Source organism: Carassius gibelio, chromosome A17 (assembly GCF_023724105.1).
Source record: "Carassius gibelio isolate Cgi1373 ecotype wild population from Czech Republic chromosome A17, carGib1.2-hapl.c, whole genome shotgun sequence".
NCBI lineage: Eukaryota > Metazoa > Chordata > Actinopteri > Cypriniformes > Cyprinidae > Carassius > Carassius gibelio.
In genome coordinates, this window is record NC_068387.1 from 10,645,088 (window position 1) to 10,669,759 (window position 24,672).

Genomic DNA, 24,672 nt, shown 5'->3' on the forward strand with positions numbered 1-24,672 from the left:
GTCATATATTTATATACAGATTTCATTCATAATTCATTTGATATCTATCCAATTTGCAGCCAACTGAAGATAAAGATCCAATATTAGTTGTTTTATTTTTAGTCTAGACTAAAGCACAGTATGTAAACAATGTAAATTGTATAAGAATTCTGCAACACTAAGAAATGACATCAAGCAATGAATATACAGTATATTACAATATCTAGATGATGTAAGAGTATACTTGTAATGTGACAAAACAATACACAGTACATTCACGTTATTCATTCAGATTATGTGAATCACATAAAGAGATTCTGATAGCTGCATCTAATCAGAATAGTTTGTGTAACTTGCGATTGCGAAGAGGTTAATTGATGACGAAATCACACACTTCCCCGCAATGCAACGCGATACTTCCGGGTTTCTTCTCACCGAAGCCTCGCTTTCGATTTCAACATGGTGGCTGCGTGAAATCAGCCGTGTAACGTGACCCATACTCGACTGACTTTAGGACCCGCGCGGAGCTGCTGGAGCGCTGGCCTCTGCTGCAGTCAGCGTGAGCAGCGGAGCATCCGGAGGAGAGCTGGCCGGCTGGGGAGGCGGTGGAGGACGGGGAGAGCGAAGCAGAAGGAGGATCCGGGAGTCAGCGAAAACAAAAAAAAAACAAAAAAGGGGTCAGGCCTGGAACTTGGCGAAGCGGGTAATTAACACTGAGATCCGCTTTTCTAGAACCTTAAGCCGCCATAGAAATAAGTCTCCGCCGTGGGGCTGGCCGTTTTTTCGGGGCGATATGGTGGGGGGCGGCTCGATGTGGCCAGTGGTTTTTCCTGCTCATACAGATGTGCGACTTAATACACCGCGATATGCGCTTGAACTTGACGAGCGTTCATTTGCAGCTCCTCGAAACAATGGCTGTTTCAAAACCTAGCGAGCTGCCTAACGTTACCTAGACAGCATTTTTGATCATCATTATGTTCCGCACGCGCTTATGATGCCCCCAAAATGCCAAAAGACGCGCTTAAGATGCTCCAAAGTGTTGTCTAGGTAGGCAGCTCACCTTATGGGTATGGGCAGAAATTACTGTATGGTTTACTACTGTGATTTTTTTTTTTTTTTTTAATTCTGGAAAAAGAGTAACGGGATAGTTCACCCAAAAATTTAAATACTGTCATTTATTCACACTCATGTCATTCACAAGCCAGTGACACTATAAGACGTTTGACATAATAGATGTCAAGCCTCAAATATGTTATATTTGAATAAAACTGTAAACGTTATTGAGATTTCAGAGTTAAAAAAAATAAATAAAAAATTGTTTCACTAAGAAAGTTATCATATAAATTTTGATATAGCGCACAAGTCATTCAGATGACTGTTATGATGCTTCTTGTCAATTTTGGAGCTTCACAGCCCCCTGGTCACTACTGAATTTAATTGTCTGGAAAAGAACGGCATGGACATTCTGATAAACCTCTTTTTTTTTCACTGGAAGAAAAGAGTTTGGAAGTGCATTACAGTACGTTAAGAATTCAGAACACAGATTATTCATTTTTTTGGTGAACTATTCCTTTAACTATAGAGTCGCCTAATTTATTGACCTCTAAATCTAATTTCATGGGACTTTGGTGTCCTACTTGTAGAGAAAGCACAGTGAGGCACACATACATGGGAGTGAAGAATAAAATGTACAGATCACTTTAAAACCGCTCTGAGGAAGAAAAAGGGAAATACCATGAAGTAAAGAGTTCGTATTTCACCTCAGAGAAGGGTTTTTCGAGTCAACAATATATTATTTTCTCGTGCATTAGATTGAAACATTAAATGTAATTAAGGTTGATTTCCCATGCACAATTCCCAATTATTTGAATACACACACCAATGTTTTATTCACTTATCAGACATTAAGAAGTCTGTTTGGCATTATAAGTTTGAAAGCACCTCATCTTATATGAGGGCAACTTTTTATTGTGAAATGAGTGTATTATTCTGATCTTCTGAATGTGTCTTTTTATTCTGAAAATTGTATCCGAGTGCAGTTTCTTCTGATTATTGTGTTCCTTTCCACAGGGGATCCTAGAGAAGGAGGGTCATCATTTTATCCCCTATTTTTCATCTTTTATTTTTATTTTCTTTTGCATTGTATTCAACAGTCACTCATTTGGCGATGCCGTCCAGCTCAGTTACCACCGCAGCCGCATTCAAGAGCTCCGACATCAACTGTGACACGAACGGAAATCAAATGGTAAGAGGTTAATGAGTCCCTGGACATTTTTAGGCTAACTACCACATCTGTCACTGAAGTGTCTTGTGTTTCGAAAAGCTTTAGTTTGCATATGCCAAAACTAGAATTTTGTAAAAATGTTGTTACAATAATTTCAAAAGTGGTGGTGACATGTTATGAATCTTCATGCAACACGCAATCCTTAAACTAATATTAATGATTCTGGCATTTTTAATGTTAACTAGCATAAAGGTATGTTGGTAAAATTTGACTTAAAGCCTTTATGTATAACGCATTATAAAAGTATGCATTAATTTAATTATGCCTTGTAATACACCTTATAATGCATCGTACAATCTCATGAATAATTGTAATCACAGTTAATATATTATAACACTTATCAGTTCATTGTTACACTATGCATTCCAAATTCAGTTATAATTATTTACAACATGATACAATATATTACAATGCACGTTATGAATAATTATAATGCATTATACCCTTTAATAACCCTTAATAATGCATTATACAAGGGTTTAAGTAAAGTGTTACCGGTGCGTTCATGCCATCGCGGAAATACCGTAATTATGAGATTCTTACTTGCAAAATATCCTTCACATCTTTGTAGAACTCACAATTACAACTTGAAACATTTTGTGAGATCTTCCAACCTGTTCCACCTGACAGCTTCAACATCACGTAGAAACACTCGAAATGTCTGTTTATTAATTATCCTATCATTGCGTATTGTTGATTTCTTAATAATGCAAGAATACGAAGAATATTCTGAAAGAAACGAAAGCCGTACAATACAGTTTAATGTCGCTAGCACAAAGGTGAATAATTATCTAATGTTGCGCGGAATAAACTACATGTTTATAAATTTGAGTAAAAAAACGTTACTTGATGTATTGTGTTTTTTCTGTTGATTAAACAGATACATTTGGGCAATACTATTAGTGCCATAATACGGAGGATGTGAACAACTCAGACTAGAAAGTCCTAGTAATTGCAGTAATTATGACGTGACTTGAACACGTTATAATATTCAGCCAGTAGGAGCAACTGCTAACAGTACTTTTTTACTCATTATGCGTTCATTTGTTAATAAATTTAAGTCTTAAATAGTCTTATTTGTATCTATACCAAATAGATTACTTGTTAAAGTGTTTGTTTTCCTGAATAAATGCATATTCATTCATTTTCTTGCATGATTAATTTTTACCCATTTCCATTTTCCAGATGTCTGACACGTTTCGTATCAAAATTAAAGGGCCAGTTCACCCAAAAATGAAAATTCTGTCGTCATTTACTCACCCTCATGAAGAGCCAAACAGTTTTGGTGACTTTCAATGTATGAACAAAAGTAAAAACATATTTCTGAAGGCATCTTGTTTTACATTTCACAGAATAACATTTTTGGGTGAACTGTCCCTTTAAGTCTCTCCTCAAATCCATCAGTACGGTATTTCATTCAGTATATCATGATAATTTGTCGTGATTTATTTCCATGGCGGTGACTTGCGGGGCTATCAGGTGTCACCGTGGAGGCTCTGGTCAACATAAATACTAAACATGAGTACACTGTTATCAGAGATGGTGCCTGCTCTGTTTCGTACGAGTGTTTAGTGACGTGGGTGTTGGCTTGTGTTGGAGAGGCTGCCGTTCGCCTGATTTACGGGGGAATTCATTCTTCCCTGCCCCTGCACCCATGGACCCGCGCTACGCTCGCAGTCCTGTTGCTTGGCAACAGTTCTTGCCTTAAATAACCGGCTGCCGACAGAAATAGAGCAAGGATGTAGACAGTGTTACTGAGTTCACACAAGGCAATGTCGATTTCTGTGCACACCCTTTGTTTTTGTTTGTTTAAACACGTTGTTTGTTTATTTGTATCGTAATGAGAACATTGCGTGAGGCTAGCAGGGTTTATTAGTCATAGAATATGTGGAAAGACCTTCACACGAATAGAGTGAATGCTAACTCTCCAGAATTCAGATTTTAAATGAATAGATTAATGGAAAAATAAAAGAAATAAATATGCATCACATTTTAAATATGAATATATTTTAATAATTTAAAATATAATTTACATTTGAGTTTAATAGTGCATTTTTAAGGCATCTGTGTCTAATGCTTATCTTAGTACTTGAGGTGCTATTTGTACTCTGCTTATTTAGATTCATATCAGTTTTGTTATGCATTAATAAGAAGAAATTCCAACGGTGTCCCGCCATCTTTCAGCCATGCTGGACTTCTCAGTAGTCATGGCAGACGGGGACAGCATCCTCATTAGCATTCTGATTTAGAGCCGGTGGTTTCATTCAGACCAGCCCCGAAGCTGCTGCAGCGGCTACATTAGGATCATCTTTTCTCTCCCGTCCACCCTAGGGTGCTTGGCTGGACTGAGGGTGGCTATTGTTGAGGAGGGAGGACACAGTTGTGTTAAACAAAGAGAAAGTGAATAAGGGGAGAGAATGAACCACTGAATGTCTTTGTAATTGTGTCAGGAAAGAGTCCAGAGAGTTCAGCATCTCTCCACGGCTGTATCAAACCGCACTTTATCTCGGCTAAAAGGACGATGTCATTCAAACACTGGCTTTTCTCATTATCTAAGTAACCTTGACGTAAGAGATGTAGAATGATATTATAAATCTTTTCATTAAAAAAATTAGGTCTTGGTGTCAACTGCAATATTTTGGTGTGGTTAAGTTACTGTAAAAAAATAAATAAAAAAGGATGAACCGATATTCAAATTCTTTCCAATGCTGATAAACTGATAATTATTTTCATGTTTTGGCTGATAAAATTATAAAATGGACAATATTTAACTCTACATTTTTTAACTCTACAATTTTTTCTACATGCATAAAAAAAAAAATACTATAGGGACACAAAATATAGTGGTATCGTATCAGTTATCGGACGATATTAAATATTTTAAAATATGTGTATTTTTTAATTATCTGTATCAAGTTTTGGATACCAGTTTGCGGGGTTGGTAAGTTTTTTTTGGACATCTTTATTTGATCAAAAATGCAGTAAAGATAATAACATTGTGAAACGTCTTCAGCATTACAACATTATAATTTACAGTATGAAAAATGGATGTTAACTTTGAGATTAACATCACATTAACCAGTGCTAATGAATTATTAATGTTTTTAAAGATTACATTCAAGTGAGCACTGGATGACAATAATATAAATGTAAAAAATAGAGAAATGAGAAGGCACAAATACACTATTTTTATTATAAAAATAAATAAATAATAATACCTAATACCTTTAAATAAATGCTGTTCTTTTAAACTCTCTAGAATCCTGAAAAAAATCATGGTTTCCACAAAATATTAAACAATTAATTAATTATTCTTGAGCAATTTCTAAAGGATCATGTGACACTAAATACAGAAGTAATGGCTGCTGTAATTTCAGCTTTACCATCACTGCAAAAAAAATTACAATAGAAAACAAATTAGAATTTTCCTAATATTTCACAATAATATTGTCTCTACTGTATTTTTGATCAAATAAATGCAGCCTTGGCAAGCATAAAAGACTTCGAAAAACAACTTACCAACCCCACAAACCTTTGAACATGAATCTATGAATTCTATGAATCTATTTCCAAAAAGTGAAACATAAAAAACTTAAAATAGGCTGATAACTGTACCACTATATTGTGTGTCCCTTGTAAAAAAATAATAAAAAAAATTCATATCATATATCTTATATCAGTAGAATTTAAATTAAATATCTACAGTTTTCTTAAGTGTATTTGGAAAAAGTTTTGGAATGAAATGAATAATGTGACGCATGAAAATTACAATATTACAAAAATAAATAATACTTTTATTTATATTATCCATGGAACTCAAAATGGCCATGTGCCGGAGAGCTAGAATATGAGCCAGTAAGGGCTCTGGTCAAGCAATAATAGTTAATTAATGTGCATTTCTGTCTGTTTAGAATGAGAGCTCTAGAATGGACACCGTGATTATTGATGAGATGCCTTCGCCCTGCACTCCTGTCCGCAAGGTTGGACGGCCTGGCCGCAAACGCAAGCACCTCCCCGTGAGTATCCTAGAGACTGAGCTCTCAACACTCAACCAAACCACAAAACACCCAACTTCCCTTGGGATTTGGTTTATTTTCGTTTATCCACCAGGCGCTAGTTTTGGCAGTGGTAGGGAACGGGTAAACAGGCAAACATGAGGTTGCTGGTAATGACACATTTCTTTTCAATTGGACAAACTTGTGATTTGCACCTGGTGGACAACAAAACACACAAAGACTCCTATAGACTAATGCATAGTTAGTGCTTCTGGTCAAATGAAGCTATAACAAGCCCACATATGCTGAAAAACTTCTCTCTCAGTGAGAGAAAGTTGCTTTAGGCAATGTTAAGTTCAAAACTTTCCAACATGAAAGATGTTTCTGACTTATGAACTAAAATGTTTTTTTTTTTTTGCAGAGCAGAAAGACAGTTTTAATGTGTTAGAAGCTCTATGCACAGAAACTTATGCTAGAGCTTCAATGCTCAGGATTGTCAGTTTAGAGCTTCTGAAACCTGAGCCATATTTTGAAGGTAATCTCTTGACTTGAGCCTAGCAAAATCCCCCAATGCAAGGAAACTAAAAACCCCACAAGGGTGCGTTTCCCAAAACCAAATATCACCGCAAGTTCTGTCATTATCAATAGAGTTCAGTGAAACTTGTTTCCCTGATCAGCTAATGATGATTTTGGGAAACATGTTCATTGACTGTGATTTAATTTTTGTGGTGAATCTTAGCCTCCAATAAAAGTCTGGCAGTGTCAGCAAGTGTTGATTGCATTTCTACACGGCTCTTACACCTCATGTGTACGGAAGAACCAATAAGACTGATGAAATTTGAACACAGTTTCATTATAAGTGTGTGCAAACTGGCAGATTAAAATCCTTTCACGCCACTGAGCACCACTCACATAGGTGTTCACTAAAGTACATCATATTCTTCCAAAATGGTTGTTTATATACTTACTGACTTCACCCTAGGCCGGATGATTTGATGCATTTTTCAATAATAAGTTTGTATTTTGTGGCCAAATCTATGTTTCACATAGATAAAATATAATTATGGTGTCAATTCAATGCCACATATTCTTGCAAAAGAATTGAAGTATTGCAAAACAAAATAAAGATTTGCACATGAAAATAAAAGCCATGCATGTTTTAAACCTATTGAATAAGTGCATGCCTCTGCTCAACAATGGTGCCTTGATCAGTTGTAATCTGCATCTCGGACCGATGACGTAACTTCCAGGGAGACATGTCCAGGCAGTGCCATCTCAAGGGGGGTGCGAGGCCCTGTGCAAAGTTGACGTATGAGGACCTCTGCAATTTTGTGTGTGTGTTTGTGTGTGTGTGGGTGGGTTGCTATAGTAACGAACGCAACTTTAACAGCATCTGATCGATTGTGATGCCATGCTCACTGACAAGCTTGCACATGCACATGCACAAACTCATAAGAACTGTAAGATCGTAATCAATTTACACTATTTGAAAATAATATTGTGCGCATTCACTGTTATTCGTCTAATAGTCGAAATCGCAAATGTCTCTTGTCACATTCATTTATGAATTACATGAATCATGATTGCATATTTTCAGTTCAAAATGGTGAAATTTCATAAAAAGTTTGCACCACTAGATAGATATTACTGTCGGTCGCTGAACATTTCTATCGTAAAACAGTTTTAATACAGTACTACTTACACAACTCTCAATAGCCGTGTTTCCACTGTTGGGCCAAAAGCGGGGCGTGCTAATGCGTGCCAGGGCCAGTCACGTTTCCACTGTCATTTCCGGTGCTTGATCATGCCTCGTCAGTGCTTCCTCTGTTTTTTGGCCCAACGAAAATCTTGGGTCAAAGCGGGCCAGCTGGGGCTAGAGGGGTGGTTATGAACAAATGCAGAGTTTCTCCACGTCTGGAGAGCGTCAGCACCGCGGATCATTTCATAAAGCATACAGCTATAACACTAGCATTAAAAACTTTTTTAAATAAAATGAGCCCAAAGCTCACTTTTAGTCAGCAGCGAGTGTTTGAAATAATTTGATCCGATGTGGATTATAATCACCATACAAGGCAGAAATATTTATAAGCGATGCAAAAGACTATGCACGCTAGGCATTAACGTTACCATAGTAAACATGGTAAATATGACCGCTTGGAGAAATCAGACGACACCTTCTTATTCTCTATCACAATAGTGTATTTATTTAGTAATTTATATAATCTGTCATAAGTCTCGTCTCGAGAGTTTAGCTCCACGTAGCCTATGTCATAAAGATATAATAATGTTTTTTGTTCGGGAGCTTTTATAAAAATAGAGATATTATCATTCATTCTAAATGTGACGGCTACTGTGGCTACAAATAAACAGACACAGACTCGACTGAATAAGCAAGCTATTTTCATAACGTTAAAGCATTAAAAATGAATAAATAAAATTTATTTTATTTATTTCTGTGTGACTAATTTTGAGTCCTAATAAATTAATTAATTACTATCAATGTATCACTTATTCTATAGTAAAACATTGATACTTTTTAATTTAAATATTTAACAAAGCATGCAAACAAACGGCCGGTTTTTACTTATTAGTTTTCTGATAACGTCTCTTTGTTGGTGAAATGAAGGGGTTGTATGACGTTGTTCTGAGGGGTGTGTAAAGGGCGGGTTTTAGTGAAGCGCAGCGAAGCTTCAGGCTCGACTGTGGAAAGTTTAACTTCTAAAACTTTTTGTCATCCTAACAACAAACAGCTTTACTCTTTCTTATATACAGAGTCTTAAAATGTCTATAAGCTATGACTATTTTAGTCTTTCAAAGGACAAAATGGGTGAAAAACAAGACATAAACTACATAAAATGCAGGCCAGGAGCGAGGTCAGGAGCGAGGCCCTCCAGAGGCGTAAGGCCCTGTGCGGTCGCACACTTGGCACAGCCCTTGCGACGCTACTGTGTCCAGGACCGGACCTCAAAATAAAAGTAGCCTTTCAAATAAATTAGTTGCTATGGCCATAGAAATATATGTTGCAAAATCATTGCTTTTGCTCTTTTTCATTTATATTTAAATACAAATCAAATAAGTTATAAAAAATAAATAATGGATCGAATATTTTTGAATGTTAAGATATAAAATATATATGGCATTGAATTTACTCCGTGTTCTTGGCTACAACTTATTGTACAGTCTGTCATGAAACATTTTAGATAAGCCAGCTCAGTCATTTCCGGTCAACTACACTATGCCGTAAAGGGAGTGCCCTTTGCGTGGTTTCTCTACCTAATTCATTCACAATTTGGAGAAAAGTTTTGTTTGTCTAAAATGACCAAACGTCTATGTATACCATTTCAGGAAAGATAAACACGAATTAAAAATTTACGTGAGGGAATCCATTAAATCATGCCGCGAGTTATTGCTATGATTGACAGTGGCTACGGAATGAATCATCTAACGAGCTTATGTCAAAATAAATTATTAAGTGATTCAGACTAACAAAACTACAGCAGCAACAAGTCTTTGTTGGATAAAAATTAATGTAGTTTTTAAAATAAATCTTAACATTCAAAAATATTCAATGCATTATTTATTTTTTATAACTTATTTGATTTGTATTTAAATTTAAATAATTCAGCATTATAGGCTGTTGTCTGGACTTATTTATTTATTTAAATGACAATTAATTTATTCTGCTGCCATCTCATAGCTATAACAGTAACAGTTTTCATCTCAAAAAGTCTTTGTTTTGCCGTTTTACTTTTTTTGACACGTTTCTTCATGTCGTCTTCATGAATTAGAAAGTGAACCTTTAATAATGTAAATTTTACAAACGTTGAGAAATAATAAATGCTTTATATTGTTGTAAGATTTTAAAAATGTTTTCATGAAGGTAAGAGGTTTATTATCTAGAGTACCATTGCGATGTCGTTTAGGAGATTAGCATAACTGCCTAAACAGTTACGATAGTGTTTATTTGTCCAGTTATGTGTTTGGGTACTTTCCTGGGATTACCAGACTGCATATAAAATTATATGTTATTTAATAACATGAAACTGTATTTTAATTCCGCTATCATTATGTACGGTCTTGCAATTGTTTTGTTTCTCAGTTTCTGATAAGAATGAGGCAGGAAAGATTTCTGTGAGAGTCTCTACCTATATATAGCACATATAAAATGAGCTTCGCCGGAAGATTGCGAGCTGGCTTATCTTTATCCGGAAGTTCTAAATAGAGCTCCGTGCATATGGTCCATTTATTGTACAGTCTGGCACAAAACACTAAACACATCAAATCTGAAGTGAACTTTAACCTGTATGGTGATTAGATTCCTAGTTTTGGTGCTTTTCGGAGAGTGTGCGGCCGGCTTTGCATGTGCTCAATTGTGGCTTGATGTCTTAGCTAAAATATATCTTACAGTGTGATATGAAATACATTACAACCGCTTTGTCTGTGTCTTTGAGACCACATTACTGGTTGTTTTGCACCTTAATGATAAACAGCGCAGGGCCATTGTTAGGTAGGAGAATGTCCTCGGTCATGGGACCGCACTATAGATTATCTTACTCACTGAGCCCTAAAGAGATGTCATAAAACCTTTGCCCTGTGAATATCGGGAGAACGTCAGTTCTTTTACACGTCCAGTCCCTGGTAAACATCCCCCTTTCTCTGGAGCCAGTATTCCTGTTTTTTGAAAATAATCTGCGCTCTTGCATAATTAATCCAGAGAGGGCATGTCAGGGCATGTGGATGTTCAGTTGCCCCACATCCTCTCCTGCCTTCCCCTGAGGACTTTCTGATTGTATTATCCTCCTATCCCATTCCTTCAACAGGTAATTGCGGTCCTGCGAGGAGAGCGATGTCTTACTCTGTGAAATGTAAGCCTTGTGAAGACAGATAGAATAATGTTTGTGTCATCTCTCGTAGAGGTGCTGACTGCTGATGTGGAGGACTTTGTTAGCATTCTATGTTTGACTGCCTCTCTGAAACGGTTTGGATTTGTGAAGCCGCCTGGGGAAGACGAGGCTCTAAGTGACGTATCAAGAGTGATGACTCTGACTTTTTTGCCTTTATTTTTCATCTTGAACAGTAATAGCATTGTTTTCCACAGTGTATTTTTAGACAAGGAAGTTGGACTTACAAACAACCCCGCTCCATTCTTATTCTAAACTTTTGTGCAGCAGATGGGGGAATTTTTTTCTAGGTCATAAGGACGGTGCTAATATCAAAGCATAACACATTGTTTTGATCACTGGACTGCAGGCAATGCCGTTGTTTCATGGTTTTCCAGGGTTAGGTTTTTATATTTTTTGAAGACAACATGCATTTTTCATGTAAAATTTGCAATTCAAATGCTTGGGTGAGGTGGGTGCCAGGGCATTGTAAAATTCTGTCATCATCTACTTGCCCTCATGGTGATCCAAACCTGTATGACTCTCTATACTTTGTGGAACATAAAAGAAGACATTTTGAAAAAAGGCAGGTTTTTTTCCATCCATACAATGGAAATCAGTGAGCACCAAAATTGTTTAGTTACCAACATTTTACAAAATATCTTATTTTATGTTCTACAGAATGAAAGATTATACAGGTTTGTATAAATGGTTGTTGTGACTGTTCAGGGCTCAATGCTAAGGATTATTTATAATTGCACAGTCAGGCCAATGGTTCAAATTATTACTTGCCCTGACAATATTTCCCTGCCACAAACAAATTTAATAGTTCCCTTGAACATTGTTTTTGATCTACGTTATCTTGTATTTGAATAAATAAGCCAAAATTTTAGATAGAAATTCAGTTTTACAATTCTCCATTTCAATTTCAATACAACAGCCAAAACTACTGACAATTATAAAGTTCAATCAAGTGAACAGTCAGTAAATAAGAATAAAATGAACAAATTACAAGCAATAACACCATTGAATATATAGAACAAAGATACAAATTAAATGATTTAGGACTTGATTTATGTTTGCAGGTGTTCAGATACAGAAATTGAATAATCACATATAAAATAACATTTCCATATTCTTTACTGTTGCACCTTTATGTTTCATAGCCATTTAAATTTTTTTATCATGAATTGATCCAAAAAAAGTTATTTAAATGGGCCATATGAACCCATAAAAAGAACATTATTTTGTGTATTTGGTGTAATGAAATCTGTTTGTGGTTTAAGGTTCAAAAAACACATTATTTTCCACATACTGTACATTATTGTTTCTCCTTTATGCCCCGCCTTCTGAAATGCATAATTGTTTTTTACAAAGTTTATCGTTCTGAAAAGTGAGGTGTGCTCTGATTGGCCACCTATCCAGTGTGTGTGATTGGCTGAATATCTAAAGCCTGTGACAGAAATGTTATGCCCCTTGCAGTACTGTGATGCATGTCCCGGTCAGAACACAAGACAAAAACTATATCAACCATTACAAACGGGCCATTTTTAGCATCCAGTGGCGACATAATTACAGATTATAATGATTTATACTGTCTTTTTACATGTGTTGCATCACGCTGCATAAACATAAAACCATGTCTACATTTGTGATCAGAGAAATGACAACCAACAAGCGCTGCTTGCAAAACTCGCGTTTGAGTCATCAGTGGTAAATTCTTTAAATATATAAACTTACTTACAGACTGTGAGTCAGAAGAGCCAGCATTGTAGTCTTCTCTTTCAGGATCTGGAAACAGTTCTCCATAAAATGTGCTGCACACATCTGAATATTTGGGTTGAACTGTTCTGGAACAATGTTATAAATACAACTTAACCACTGATTTCTAGTTGTGTCCTCTTTTGGAAGAACAAACAAAGTAGTTTTGCTTTCACAACAAAACAGTTCAGTCCACAACATGGCTCCGGCAGCATCAGTGAGAATCAAAGTTACTCCTTCTTTATTTGCATGAACATTTTTGCGGCATTTTGTAAATCTTCCAACATAGTGACATAGACATGTGGGGGCGTGTTTAAACGAGGCATTTTATTAATGCATGGATGAGTCTAAACTTTTATTGAGAATATCTCTTTGGGTTATAGTCTTTGTCTTTGCAACTTTAGGGATCTTATCTTTTTACGAACAGCTTATAACAATCCAAAGAGAAAGAAAAACTTGAAATCGCATCATATCGCATATCGCATTAAACTGCATGATTTCAAAATGTGAAGCAAAAACAGAATGGTCTGTCTTTAGCTTTGTGAAATCGTACTACATAAAACACCTGTATGAAAATAAACAGCAGACGTAGTAATAGTGACGTTAATGGACAGTTATACATTGCTTGTACAGACACCCCTATATTCTTTCCTTTTTTTTTGGGGGGGGGGGGGGGGTCTTAAAATGTACCAACTGACACAGCACCAACTGACTCTCCTCAAACAATTTGAAATCATTCCTCCCATACCACCTTCCTTCTGTAATGTCAAATGAAAATGAAGCAAATGGAAATAATAAACACTAAAGAAAGTAGAAACCCAGAATCCAACATTTGTGGGTGGCGCAGTGCTGTAACCCTGCTTTTAGTCAAGTTTTCCAGAGTCACCTAGAGTCTTGCTATGAGAAGTAAGATCATCAAAAGTGTGCAGCTAAACAACTTAACTGTTTTAAATCTTCTGTCATCATTAAGAGATAAGACAGCGACACAAATACTCCTTATTGAGAACGAGAAGAAGAACGAACAATCCAGCTGCTGTTTGGGAGATTATGTGTCTCCTCTAACTAGAGGAGGGTAACAGTTTGTATTGTATCAAATGCCTGTTCGATTTCTCTTTCATGAGAATGGCTTTGACATCCTGAGGCAGCGAGGCGAAGTGGCAACTGCTCCTCTAAAGAGAAATGCCACTGTCATATTGGCGGTTCAATTCTTTGCGGGCTTGAAGTGTGTTTGTCTCAGTATCGCCAGCCTCTCATGTCAGTCTGGCTTCCCGCGCACATGCTAAGCAGGTGGTTGGATTCGATGAGTGATTTATGTGAAGGTTAAAGATTAATCACTTTGACTACAGGATGTATAGTCATACAGCACAGGGCCTTTGTGTAGTTGAGGTGGCGTGATGGCATTTTTATTCTTATAGACTGTACCATATAAAAAAATATTTTTAAGAAATTATTTTTTATTAGTCTTATACATCAATGATGCAGTAAATTGATGTATAATGTATAATATCAAAATGTCTATTTCAATTTCTTTTGAACTTCACAAAAATATTAAGCAGCACCAATGTTTCCAACATTGATGATATTCATCAATCATGTGACACTGAAAACTGAAGTTTTGTTGAAAATTCACAGGGAAAACAAAAATAGAATATACAAAAATATATATATATATATAAAATACATTAGATATAACTACATTTTAAGATATATTAGTAATAAAATATATATAAAAATATATTATAATAAAACAAAGCAGGTATTTTGATTTTGAAAAAAAAAATCACATTACTGTTTTTTACTGTATTGTGTGCTTTATTTTAAGTGTTTTAAAGTTAGTTGATAGTGATTTGTGAGGAACAGAACAAATTTAAGACTTTACTCGCTTAAAATCTGTGAGCTTTATCTGTTGTTACCGTATCGTTAAAAGAAAAACAAATGAGTGTGTTGTGAGCAATTTCTAAGTATTATTGTTAATTAAAATTAAAACCAGAACTATAAATAAAAAAATAATAAATAAATGAATATAAATAAAAATGAAAACCATAAGCTGAAAGAAAAATACGTAAACTTAAAAACCCCTTTGAAGTAGATATATTAAACACAAAACACAAAAGTGACAAAAGCACAAAACAAAATTACTAAAACTTAAATTAAAATTAAAAAAAATAATAATATAGGGATAGCTTTAAATTTAATTTAATTTAAAATATTAATAAATAGTTTATAAGTGATACTTAAAAAACACTGCCAACATTTTTTAACTAGATCTGATTTATTGAATATATATATATATATATATATATTAGGGCTGTCACTTTTAGTTCGAAAATCGATTGCACAATCGATCGGACCAACCAAAAAAAGTTTCGAAAATGAAAATAGGGAATCGATTTTAACCAAATATGTACACTATTAATTTTAAAATAATTCAACAATTAAAAAATATAGATGTAACAAAACTTACAAACAAGCAGAGAAAGAAAATAAAGAATTCCGAAAGTGCAGTATGCCTAGACAGAAAAACCAGCAATTTTACGCGCCAGTGACGTCGAAAGCGACCTCTTATGCTGCGTTCACACCAAACGCGAATAGAGTGTCTGGCGTGAATGGTTTCAATGTTAAGTCAATGTAAAGACTTACACGCCGCTTCTGGAGGTCTCGCGGTATGGTAGATGTGAATTCGCCTCATTCACGCATCTAGTTACGGGAGATTCTGAGTTATGAAAAGGACCATTGCAAGCTGACCGGCTTTTGTGGTGGAAAATTGGCAGTAATACCCCCACCTTGCGGAGCTGTACCTGAGCGTCCCTGGGACATCAGTGCGGTCGGAGCTCGTCTTCTCAGCAGCTGGACATATAGTGAATAAAAAACGCTCTGCTCTTTTACAATCGATTCAATGAAAACTTATGTCTTAAAAATCGAAAATGATTTTTTCACAAAAGTGACAGCCCTAATATATATATATATTTTTTTTACAGCTGTCAGTTTCTTCTTGAAGGCACACAAAGCAAAGACTTCAGGAGACTTGAAATGTGGCATCATATGGGACACGTTGACTGATAATTGTGTAGTTTATGTAGCTTTAAAGCTCTACTCTTTATGTCCATACTGCAGTAATAGTAAAGTAGAAGTAGTTATTTATTGTGCTATTTTTCTGTTTCCTTGTAGACAGATCCATAGCAAAATTGTACTCACATTTCACTTAATATGTAGGAAGAGCTTCCGTATCTTCTTTGTTTCTGATTAGATTAGATGGTTCAGATAGGTAGATTAGATGTCAACACAAGGACATCGGAAATGGCCTTACACTGAGCAGACGAAAGACGAGGCCTAGACTGCAAATGAAAGATTTGACTTTTTACTGCAACTCGGGTCTTCCTCTTTAATTTGTGCTCTGTGATTCATAACCACTTTGAAGTAAGTAAAGGTATATGGCTGTTATTATCAGGAACCCTTCTGGAAAAGCAGTTTCTATAAAAAGAGGGGGTGCTTTAATGACAGTGTTATTAAAATCCTCATCCTCTACCTTGTTAGAGCGATGTTACAAGATGATGCAATTCTGAAAATAAAATTTCAGGGTTTCATGCACTGTTAGCACAGGCACTGAATCTACTGCTTCATGGAAAAACCCTAACAAAACCTATGACGACAAAACACCTTCTAATTTGCGTCATCTTCACTGGCTGCATGCAAAACATAAACATACAGAGCAAACAGTGTCGTATGCAGGAATGAATGATGCCTTTAATGACTCACAAGATTTGAATCAGTCTAATTAATTACCGTTTGCTTAAGACGTCAAGGCGGTTATTGAATGACATCTGATTATTTGACTTTGTGTCGTTATAGACGCATATAAAAAATGGTACTTTAAAATATTAAATATTACGTATGTACTAGAGTGGAAAATAAATATTTATTTCTGTATTCATTTTACCCTTCTGGTGCTTATTTTTCAGTGTGTAAGTTAAGTATGTTTTTTTCAAATATATTGAGTTCTGTTTTTTGGGCTTTTTGTTTTTGCATGTTGACATTTGTAGAGTTATGAAGCTTATTATTACAAAAGAGGATTGTTATGGTAAATTTGGTTCATTGTGTGTCGGAGGGCATATTTAATTAAATATTGAATCTATTGTGCTTGAATCTATTAATCTAGAGCTTCTGATTAATAATAGGTTGTAGATGCATGACTGTCCAATCTGATTATGAAATTTTCTGCTGCAGGTGGAGTGTTACGGGCCAGTGGATCAGCTGGTGGGCGTGGCTAAGCAGCAAAAAGGGGTGGAGCCCCAGTCGTCTTTGCAGTCCCAGAATGGAGATGTTGAGAGGCATGAGAACAAATCGTGTGAAGGTCGCCACCCCACACTGGACAAGAATTCTGCAGAAAACGGGCTCCCACGCCAGTCGGGCTGTCACACCGAGTCGGCCTCTGATTCAAGCCTGAGCCCATCCCTGGAGAACGGATTTGTCTCCAGCCAGGACTCCGAGAAATATGAAGAGGAGACACTGCCAACTCTGCCTCACAAGAAACGAGGGAGACGGAAACTGGAGCGGCCGACTAAATGTGAGTTATGCTCAGCCTTCCTTGCATCATGTTTCACAGCTGTCTGCTCACTGAGCCACTCGTGGGCCCAAGGCCAAGAACGTGTCATTGTGATGAAAAAATGCAGTATTTAGTCACAAAACAAGTGGGATTGTAAAATGATTTTGAAGGCTTTGCTGCTACTAATAACTTGAAGGACAAATTATTAGTGTTAAATGAGTACATTAATATGTAAATTAGAGTAATTACGCTGCCAAAAATCAAATTTGCAAAAACAAAAGACACCAGCCTCCCGCTCTGTGTACAGAAGCGATTTGGCAAGATTCTCTCTCCAGCAGCGTTTGGTTTTTCCAATAAGGTCAATCCAATCACCCTTGCCACATATCCAACGTTTTCCAACATATATTCTTTTTTCAGTACCATTCATCACTACAAAACTGTTCTGAATTTTTGTCTTTACACACAGTGTAAAGTCAGTCAGTACAAATTTAAGCTTTTTATTTTATTTTATTTTAGTTATGAGACATAAGCAGCACAGAACACACATCTAGAACATCTAGAACTTCTCTCACCAAGGGAACTTGGAGTATTTTTTGAAGAAATCCATCCAAGCAAGTGTTAAAATAAATAAAAATATTCTGTTATAGTCTTTTCTTTAGTATTTCTAAAAATTGATAAGAACCTTCAAACCTAATTGAAACTGTTTAGAGCAGCATCTACACAAATGCTGAATCTAATAATTACACACGTGCCTATTAGTGATGCGTGGGTCGTCTCTTAACCCGCGGGCCCCGCGGGTAACCCGCTGGTTGGGTCGGGGCGGGTAAAGAAATTGGCACTTTATTTGCGGGGCTAGTTGGGGCGGGTCATTAAATTTTTTTTTAAAAACATCCATTTTATTTTGTGTGCAATTTAGTGGTGGAAATTTGGATTCTTTCAAGAGATTCGCTCATCTTCAGTTCGTTCACCAAAATGATTCGTTCAGATTCGTTCACTGATTTGTTCAGAGACCATTTCTTTATAGCTATGTCACAAATATGCCAGCAAGTGGCGAAAAAGAGTGTTTTATGTGTTATGTCTTAAGACAACGTACGTATTTACTTGTTACAAAAACTGATTTGGCTTTATTAAAATGTGTGCATAATCGCATTAAATAAATAGTCTAAATAAGTTGTCCAGGTGAACAAAGCACGAGGTTTTCTTGCATATTTAACATTTTAATTGTTTGGTCAGACAGTTCATATATAATATATTCACATTAATAAATCGGGGATTAAACGTGGAGTTATGTTCTATATGCTAAATATGAAAACATGCATATATGCACTGTACCTATAACTGCGCTTTGTATCTGCTGATTGCTGATCGAGAGTTTCATGCTTGGCCGACTGACCCGGTTTACTCTCATTCATTTTGTTCATGAGTGAGAAGATCTCTCGATCTCGTTCAGTGAAGGGCTTATTTGTTCACTAACGTAACATTCAACAAATCACATGCTCCATCCATAACTCTTTGACAGGATGAAACCGTTCACAGAGCTGTTCACGAGCTGTTCACGAGCTGCGCATGCACTGCTAATAGCGGTGGGCTCGCGAACTGTTGTGGAGGGAGGAACTTCAGTGAACGAGAAATACTGTCAATGGTTTACGTGAACGAGAACGATTCATCACTATTGCAATTCCCTATAGCCTATATTAAATATTTGGAATGTATATTTTCATATTTTATTAGGTTCTTTGATAAGGTTAAGTAGCATCGTAACTTGCGTGATGTCCCGGATGCGCAAGGCGGGTCGGGGAGGGTCAAGAAATTTTACTTTATTTGCGGCAGGCTGGGGCGGGCCAAATAATTTCATAAAAGCGTGACCCACTGGTTGGAAAAAAGTCAGACCCGCGCATCACTAGTACTTATTATTTTATTTTTATTAGCATTACTTAGCCTTATTTTATATTACACTTAAGATTTAGAATTGTTTATATTTAAATCATGTTTTTTATTTGATTAACATTATTTATTATTACATCAACATTATTATATTTTTGAAAGCATAACATTCATGCATTAACTAGGAAGTTAAGAGATGGAGTATTAATCTTTGGAATTGTTTTAAAAAAAAAAGTATTCTCACTGATTTAGAAAATAATTTGAATGATTCCTAAAATGCAAATCAAGTGATTTGTTTGTGACGTACATTGTTGCAGTGTATCTTTGATTTAAGTTCTGCCACAAAAGGCAATGCAATAGAAAGTTATGTTGACTGTTTTTGTCAGTATATTATTGCACAGCACCTGTTTTTTTTTTTTCATTTCATCCCTTGTTACAATTCTGAAGCTCACAGCTCAGCTTAAACGTGTTTATTTTTTGTGTTTATCTATTCTGAGATGCTCCTGAATATAGCACTGTGCTCCAGTGTGATGGCGATGCCAGTTATCAGACTTCACTCTCTCTCTCTCTCTCTCTCTTTTCATACTGTGGGGTCAGGTATTGACCTTGATGAGAGGAGTAAGTGAAGGCCGGGTAGACAAAGCGGTCTCTCTTCTGGCAGCCTGCCTTGATTGGGTGCAGTGCATGGGAGACAGCAGGTCTGTGTTGTGGCCACTCTCTCAGTGGGGGCCGTGCCAGGTGCATGGCACAATGCCCTCAGCACTAATCCTACATCAGTCTCCCTTAACCCACTTTATGGCGATAGACGCCAACATGTAGACCAATGTAAAATGCTGTAAAGTCTAGACAGTCAATTTATAATTGGAAATCCAGTAAAACGTCATATACCAAATAAACAAAGTATGTGCTGTTTGCTAGCACTGCTAACAATGCTATCGTCACAGCGTAGGTCAGACAAAGATGAAGGAGATGTGGATCTCAGAGCAGCATTTATTGACAAAGTAAATAAAAGTAAAAATAAGGAAATGCGGCAGCTAAACCCATATGTTTATACAAAAACGACAATATGATGAAGAATTAAATACACAATACACTAAGGAGTTGAACAAGGGATAGGTGGGAACATAATGACAACCAGCTAGACACAGTGATAAGAGAAGAAACAGGATATAAACTACAGACAAACACAACAGAACAGAACCTCGACAAAAATAAGAGTCTTTGACCAATAAACTGTGATAGCTATAAAGGTGCATTTACATGAAACATGAAAACATGATAATTTTTTTACATTTTTTCACCCTCAGGGCATCCAAAATCTAGGTGATTTTATTTTCTTCAGTAGAACAGTAAAGATTTTTAGCTCTGACAATACCCTTGGCTCCTGACAGTAAAGCATGTAAAGTGAATAAAATAGTCTTAAACAACTCACCTTGGTGCTCGTATCAGTGGCTCACCAGTTTCCTCAGTGAAGTGTTGTGTTGGAGGAACTGGAACGTTGTAAGAGTTGGCAAAAACAATGGTTTCTTAGGATTATTTTCTTGCATAGACCTCGATATATATCGCCAGAAGCCACAGATATTCTGTGTAGCCTGATATGCTTTTTTGACTGTCAAATTGACAGTTAGGCATTGACTAGGACCACGGTTTCAGCTAAAAATTGACTTTACTGTTCTGCTGGAAAAATAATCACCTACATCTTGGATGGCCTGAGATTGAGTAAATAAACAGCAAATGGGGTTCCGTATTCTGTTAAACAGGTCTTGTTGCTTCCAGTTCAAGTGTTTTGTATGTGCTCTGCTTAATGGACATTTAAATGGCTCATTCGCCCACACATGTCTCAAATGATGCACTTGATAAGGACTTGCGGACTTGTAGCCTGTCCCGTATGGTGTGCCAGTTGTCATTTTAGGTTTCAGAATGGTGTTCACAAGCTCCACCTTTGTGGCCACTCTGTGCCCTTGTTGAAGCCTTTTGTTGGGGTCTCACTAGTGTGAACTTTACAGCAGACAGTTATCCAGCAGTAAATGTGGCAAAGTGTAGACGCTGAGGTGTAATAATTATCACATTTCTTTGTAAGCAATATTGAGGCTGTGACTGTAATTGTAGGCTGTAAGCTCTTTTAATATCCAATTATGAAGTGATATTCATTTGCAATAAATAAAAGATGCAATTTCAACTGGTTGAGTGAAAGATGACAGTTGTTTTGAGTGAATTAAGCCTTTAACAAACTCACATTTAAAGAGTACTCCACCTGTAAGGATGCCCCTAGTGTTCCTGTTCTAGAGTACCGATTGATTGTATACAGTTGTTCAGTTCTAGAGGTGTGAAGAGGGAACTCTTGGGTCCTGATTAGTGTGTTTTGCTGAGCTCAGTCCATTCCAACAACAAAGCTGCCTTAAAGTCACTACCTCTGTTTGCCAGACTTCATTAACCTGACACTAACCGCTAAAAGATAATTGCACCTAGAAGCTGTTTGTCAATAATTAGCTCAATCCCACCAAACATTTAATTGAATCATGAACTCTGTGTAGTCAAAAAGACCCATTTTGCTTTGACTGACAGAGGATGGGCAAGTACAGCCGTACCTGTGTCATTTTTATACCTCTACCTCGAGGGCACAGGATGGATTTCAGTCCAGTGAAGGAGAAATGGACGCTCTAAACATGCAGGCTGGCATGTGCTTAAACTGGCACGCTGGAGGCTTGATGGGCACAGTGTGCCAACCACGCTCAGAAACCCAGTGACCTTGGCAGTCTCGGTGGAATGAACCCCTTCCTCACCGTACAGACAGATTGCTTATTTCCGTCGAACGACAGTGAAAAGAGGAAGAGACAGAAAGATGCAGCGAGAGAGGATTTGCACATGCTCTAAATGTGAAGAGGACTCGCGGGTCAAAGCCTTTTGTTTTGGCTGGGTGTGTGTGCTGCTTCACTGGCAGGCTTTTGATGGCTCTTGTGAAGAAAACAAGCTCTCAGGTTTTCCCCGCGGCCTCTCAACGCTCAAGTGTTGTGATGTGGCTGGGTGATGGAGCTTTGATAGACTTCAAACAGATCTTCTTTAGGCTAGTGGGTTATTAAAATGGGTGCTGTCTACTTCTTTTGGCTTCATGTCAACATAGTGACGTTATTCATTTATGCCGTGACAGACTGCCTGTAAGCCTGGTCTAAATCTCACAGATCTATTTATATGAAGATGTCCTGTTCATCATTTATACTTAAAGATTAGAAAAATTAGGTATTTAGGATTCTTTCATGCACTAATTTAAATATTACCGTTATTAAAAAAAGCTGTTGTAAGTTTACAATTATAGTACAGATAGAACAGCTGGCTCCAGTATTATCATGATGGGCAGTAACATATGCATTATAGATCTCAATTAAATTTTTTTAATTGTAACATTTTGGTGTCACACACAAAGAAACCATGTTATATGTAAGTACATATTGCCCTGTGGCAATTTTCACAGCACATATGTAGTATATGTGCTAACAAGTCTTTTCGATAGTGATTGACTGACATTAATACGCAGTTTCTAAAGTTCTCCAAGACTTTAATTTAGTAACACGAAGACCTCAAGCTAAAACGGGCCAGCTTCCTGCTGCTTTTGGCTTCTTAGCTTTTTATTTAAACTCTTTTACAAGTAAACAACTGCACACAATTGAGAATAGTTTATTTTGGCTCAAAGCTATTTTATGCTTGCTCTTCCGCATAAAAGCCTTGTGAAATTTTCTGGTGATGCTAAAATATCATTGAGGCCTTATACTGCAGATTGATGAAGACAGATTTCCGTTGACAAATCCAGACTATCAGAAACATTTCAGGTAATCGCTTGTTCTTGTGGCTGTTTCCCTTTAGACGTGGAGCACAAGGAAGACGAGAGTGGGGACTCTGCAAAGAATGAGGTAAAACTGTCTTCCTGTTGTGTGCCTGTCTGTGATATATGTGTGTACGTTTTGCTAGTTTCTGTCTGTCGAAATTCTAACTTTTCCGATAATTGCTCAAGATCTCCTACGAAGATGGCGTTAATGTGGAACCTGTTTTTCCAGCTACATGATTATGAAAGAAATGGTACCCCAGTGGTGAAATATCAAATACACTTGGTCCTCTGCTTAAAAACAAGGGTCCCTATTCTTCACCAGCCATGGGCAGATGGGTTTTGTCAGGCTGCTCGAACCCCCTCTTAGTTTGAGAGTCCCCCACCAGCCCATTCGCAAAATGCTCCAAAATCGTTCGCAGACAAACCACTTACTTCCTTCCTTCATTTAGGATCGCACAGATAGATAAGCACACTAAAACAGAGAGAGAAACGGTCGTTAATTTTTTTCATTTCCTTTTTTTTTTTTTGGTTTTGTCCCTTTAAACAGGGAGCTCGAGGGAGGCTTCGTGGGGGAGTGGGCTGGGAAGTCAGCCTCCGTCAAAGACCCATGCCCAGAGTAACCTTCCAAGCCGGTGACCCTTATTACATTAGCAAGAGGACCAGGGAGGAGTTGCTGGCCAAGTGGAAGTTGGAGGTGAGTACCACTGCTCACCACTGTCCCAAAGGAAGAGCGATAGGGACCCTGTCAGCATTTCTATGATAGCAGCCAGAAACGTTTGCCAGGGCGAGAGTGCCGAATAAATTCCGCGAAAACCAAGTGTATTTGATGAGTCATTTGATCTCACATGAAGGTACCATTTATTTCATGAGACGTCTTGCTGGCTTCTTCTCACACTGAAAATCCACTGGTTTCCTCATTATAACCATGCACAGGCATGTTTGTTATGAATGAAGTAGCCAATCAGAGGCGTTAAAATTGGTAATGGCAGTTTCAATTTTTTCTGTTTGGTTATGAACCATTCTTAGAGTTGTTTTATTTATCAGTATTATAAATATTTATTTTTCTTATGTATATATTTGCATGCTTATTTTGTGTATTTTGTATTTATCTTTAGCTTATAATGGTTTATTTCGAATTTATACAAAATAGTAGAATTGTAATATCCATTAAATGAAAATTCTATCAACTTTCGGTATCGGTGTATACCTAGTTGTGATTGACAGAGCGTTTTTGTATAGACAAATTGTAGCTCCTGGTTAGGACCAGGGTCATTCCTAGTATGAGACGGGGCCAAGTGCAAGTAGAGGGTGTGGGACCCTCTTAAAAGATGGGGTCCGGCGCGGTTGTCCCGGTTGGACCACCCCAAGAACAGCTCCAGTTGGCCTTTCTACTGTTTAATTATAATACTTATTAAAGTACTTTGCTGATTATTGGAGACCTCTGGAATAATCCAAGACCAAGAATGCGACATTTCATCATTTCACTTTTTTTTTTGGTTAGGTAGTCTGTGTCATGTTGAATCTCT

At 36.9% G+C, this 24,672-nt stretch overlaps 1 protein-coding gene across 4 annotated transcripts in view; it reads left to right on the forward strand.

Annotated features, from left to right (window-relative positions):
* The first annotated feature begins 488 nt into the window (after nt 1–488).
* Nucleotides 489–24,672, forward strand: part of LOC127933288 (DNA (cytosine-5)-methyltransferase 3A-like) — a 59,150-nt gene continuing 34,966 nt past the window's right edge. Inside the window, exons 1-6 of one of the 4 annotated variants that reach the window (XM_052530147.1) lie at nt 489–682; nt 2,133–2,224; nt 6,175–6,279; nt 17,124–17,463; nt 23,185–23,231; nt 23,694–23,840. In XM_052530147.1, the coding sequence (XP_052386107.1) occupies nt 2,147–2,224; nt 6,175–6,279; nt 17,124–17,463; nt 23,185–23,231; nt 23,694–23,840 (717 nt within the window). In that variant the 5' untranslated portion in view covers nt 489–682; nt 2,133–2,146. Of the gene's footprint in view, nt 683–2,049; nt 2,225–6,174; nt 6,280–17,123; nt 17,464–23,184; nt 23,232–23,693; nt 23,841–24,672 lie in introns of all 4 variants that reach the window. The other 3 variants (XM_052530146.1, XM_052530145.1, XM_052530148.1) reach the window with 3 other exon arrangements.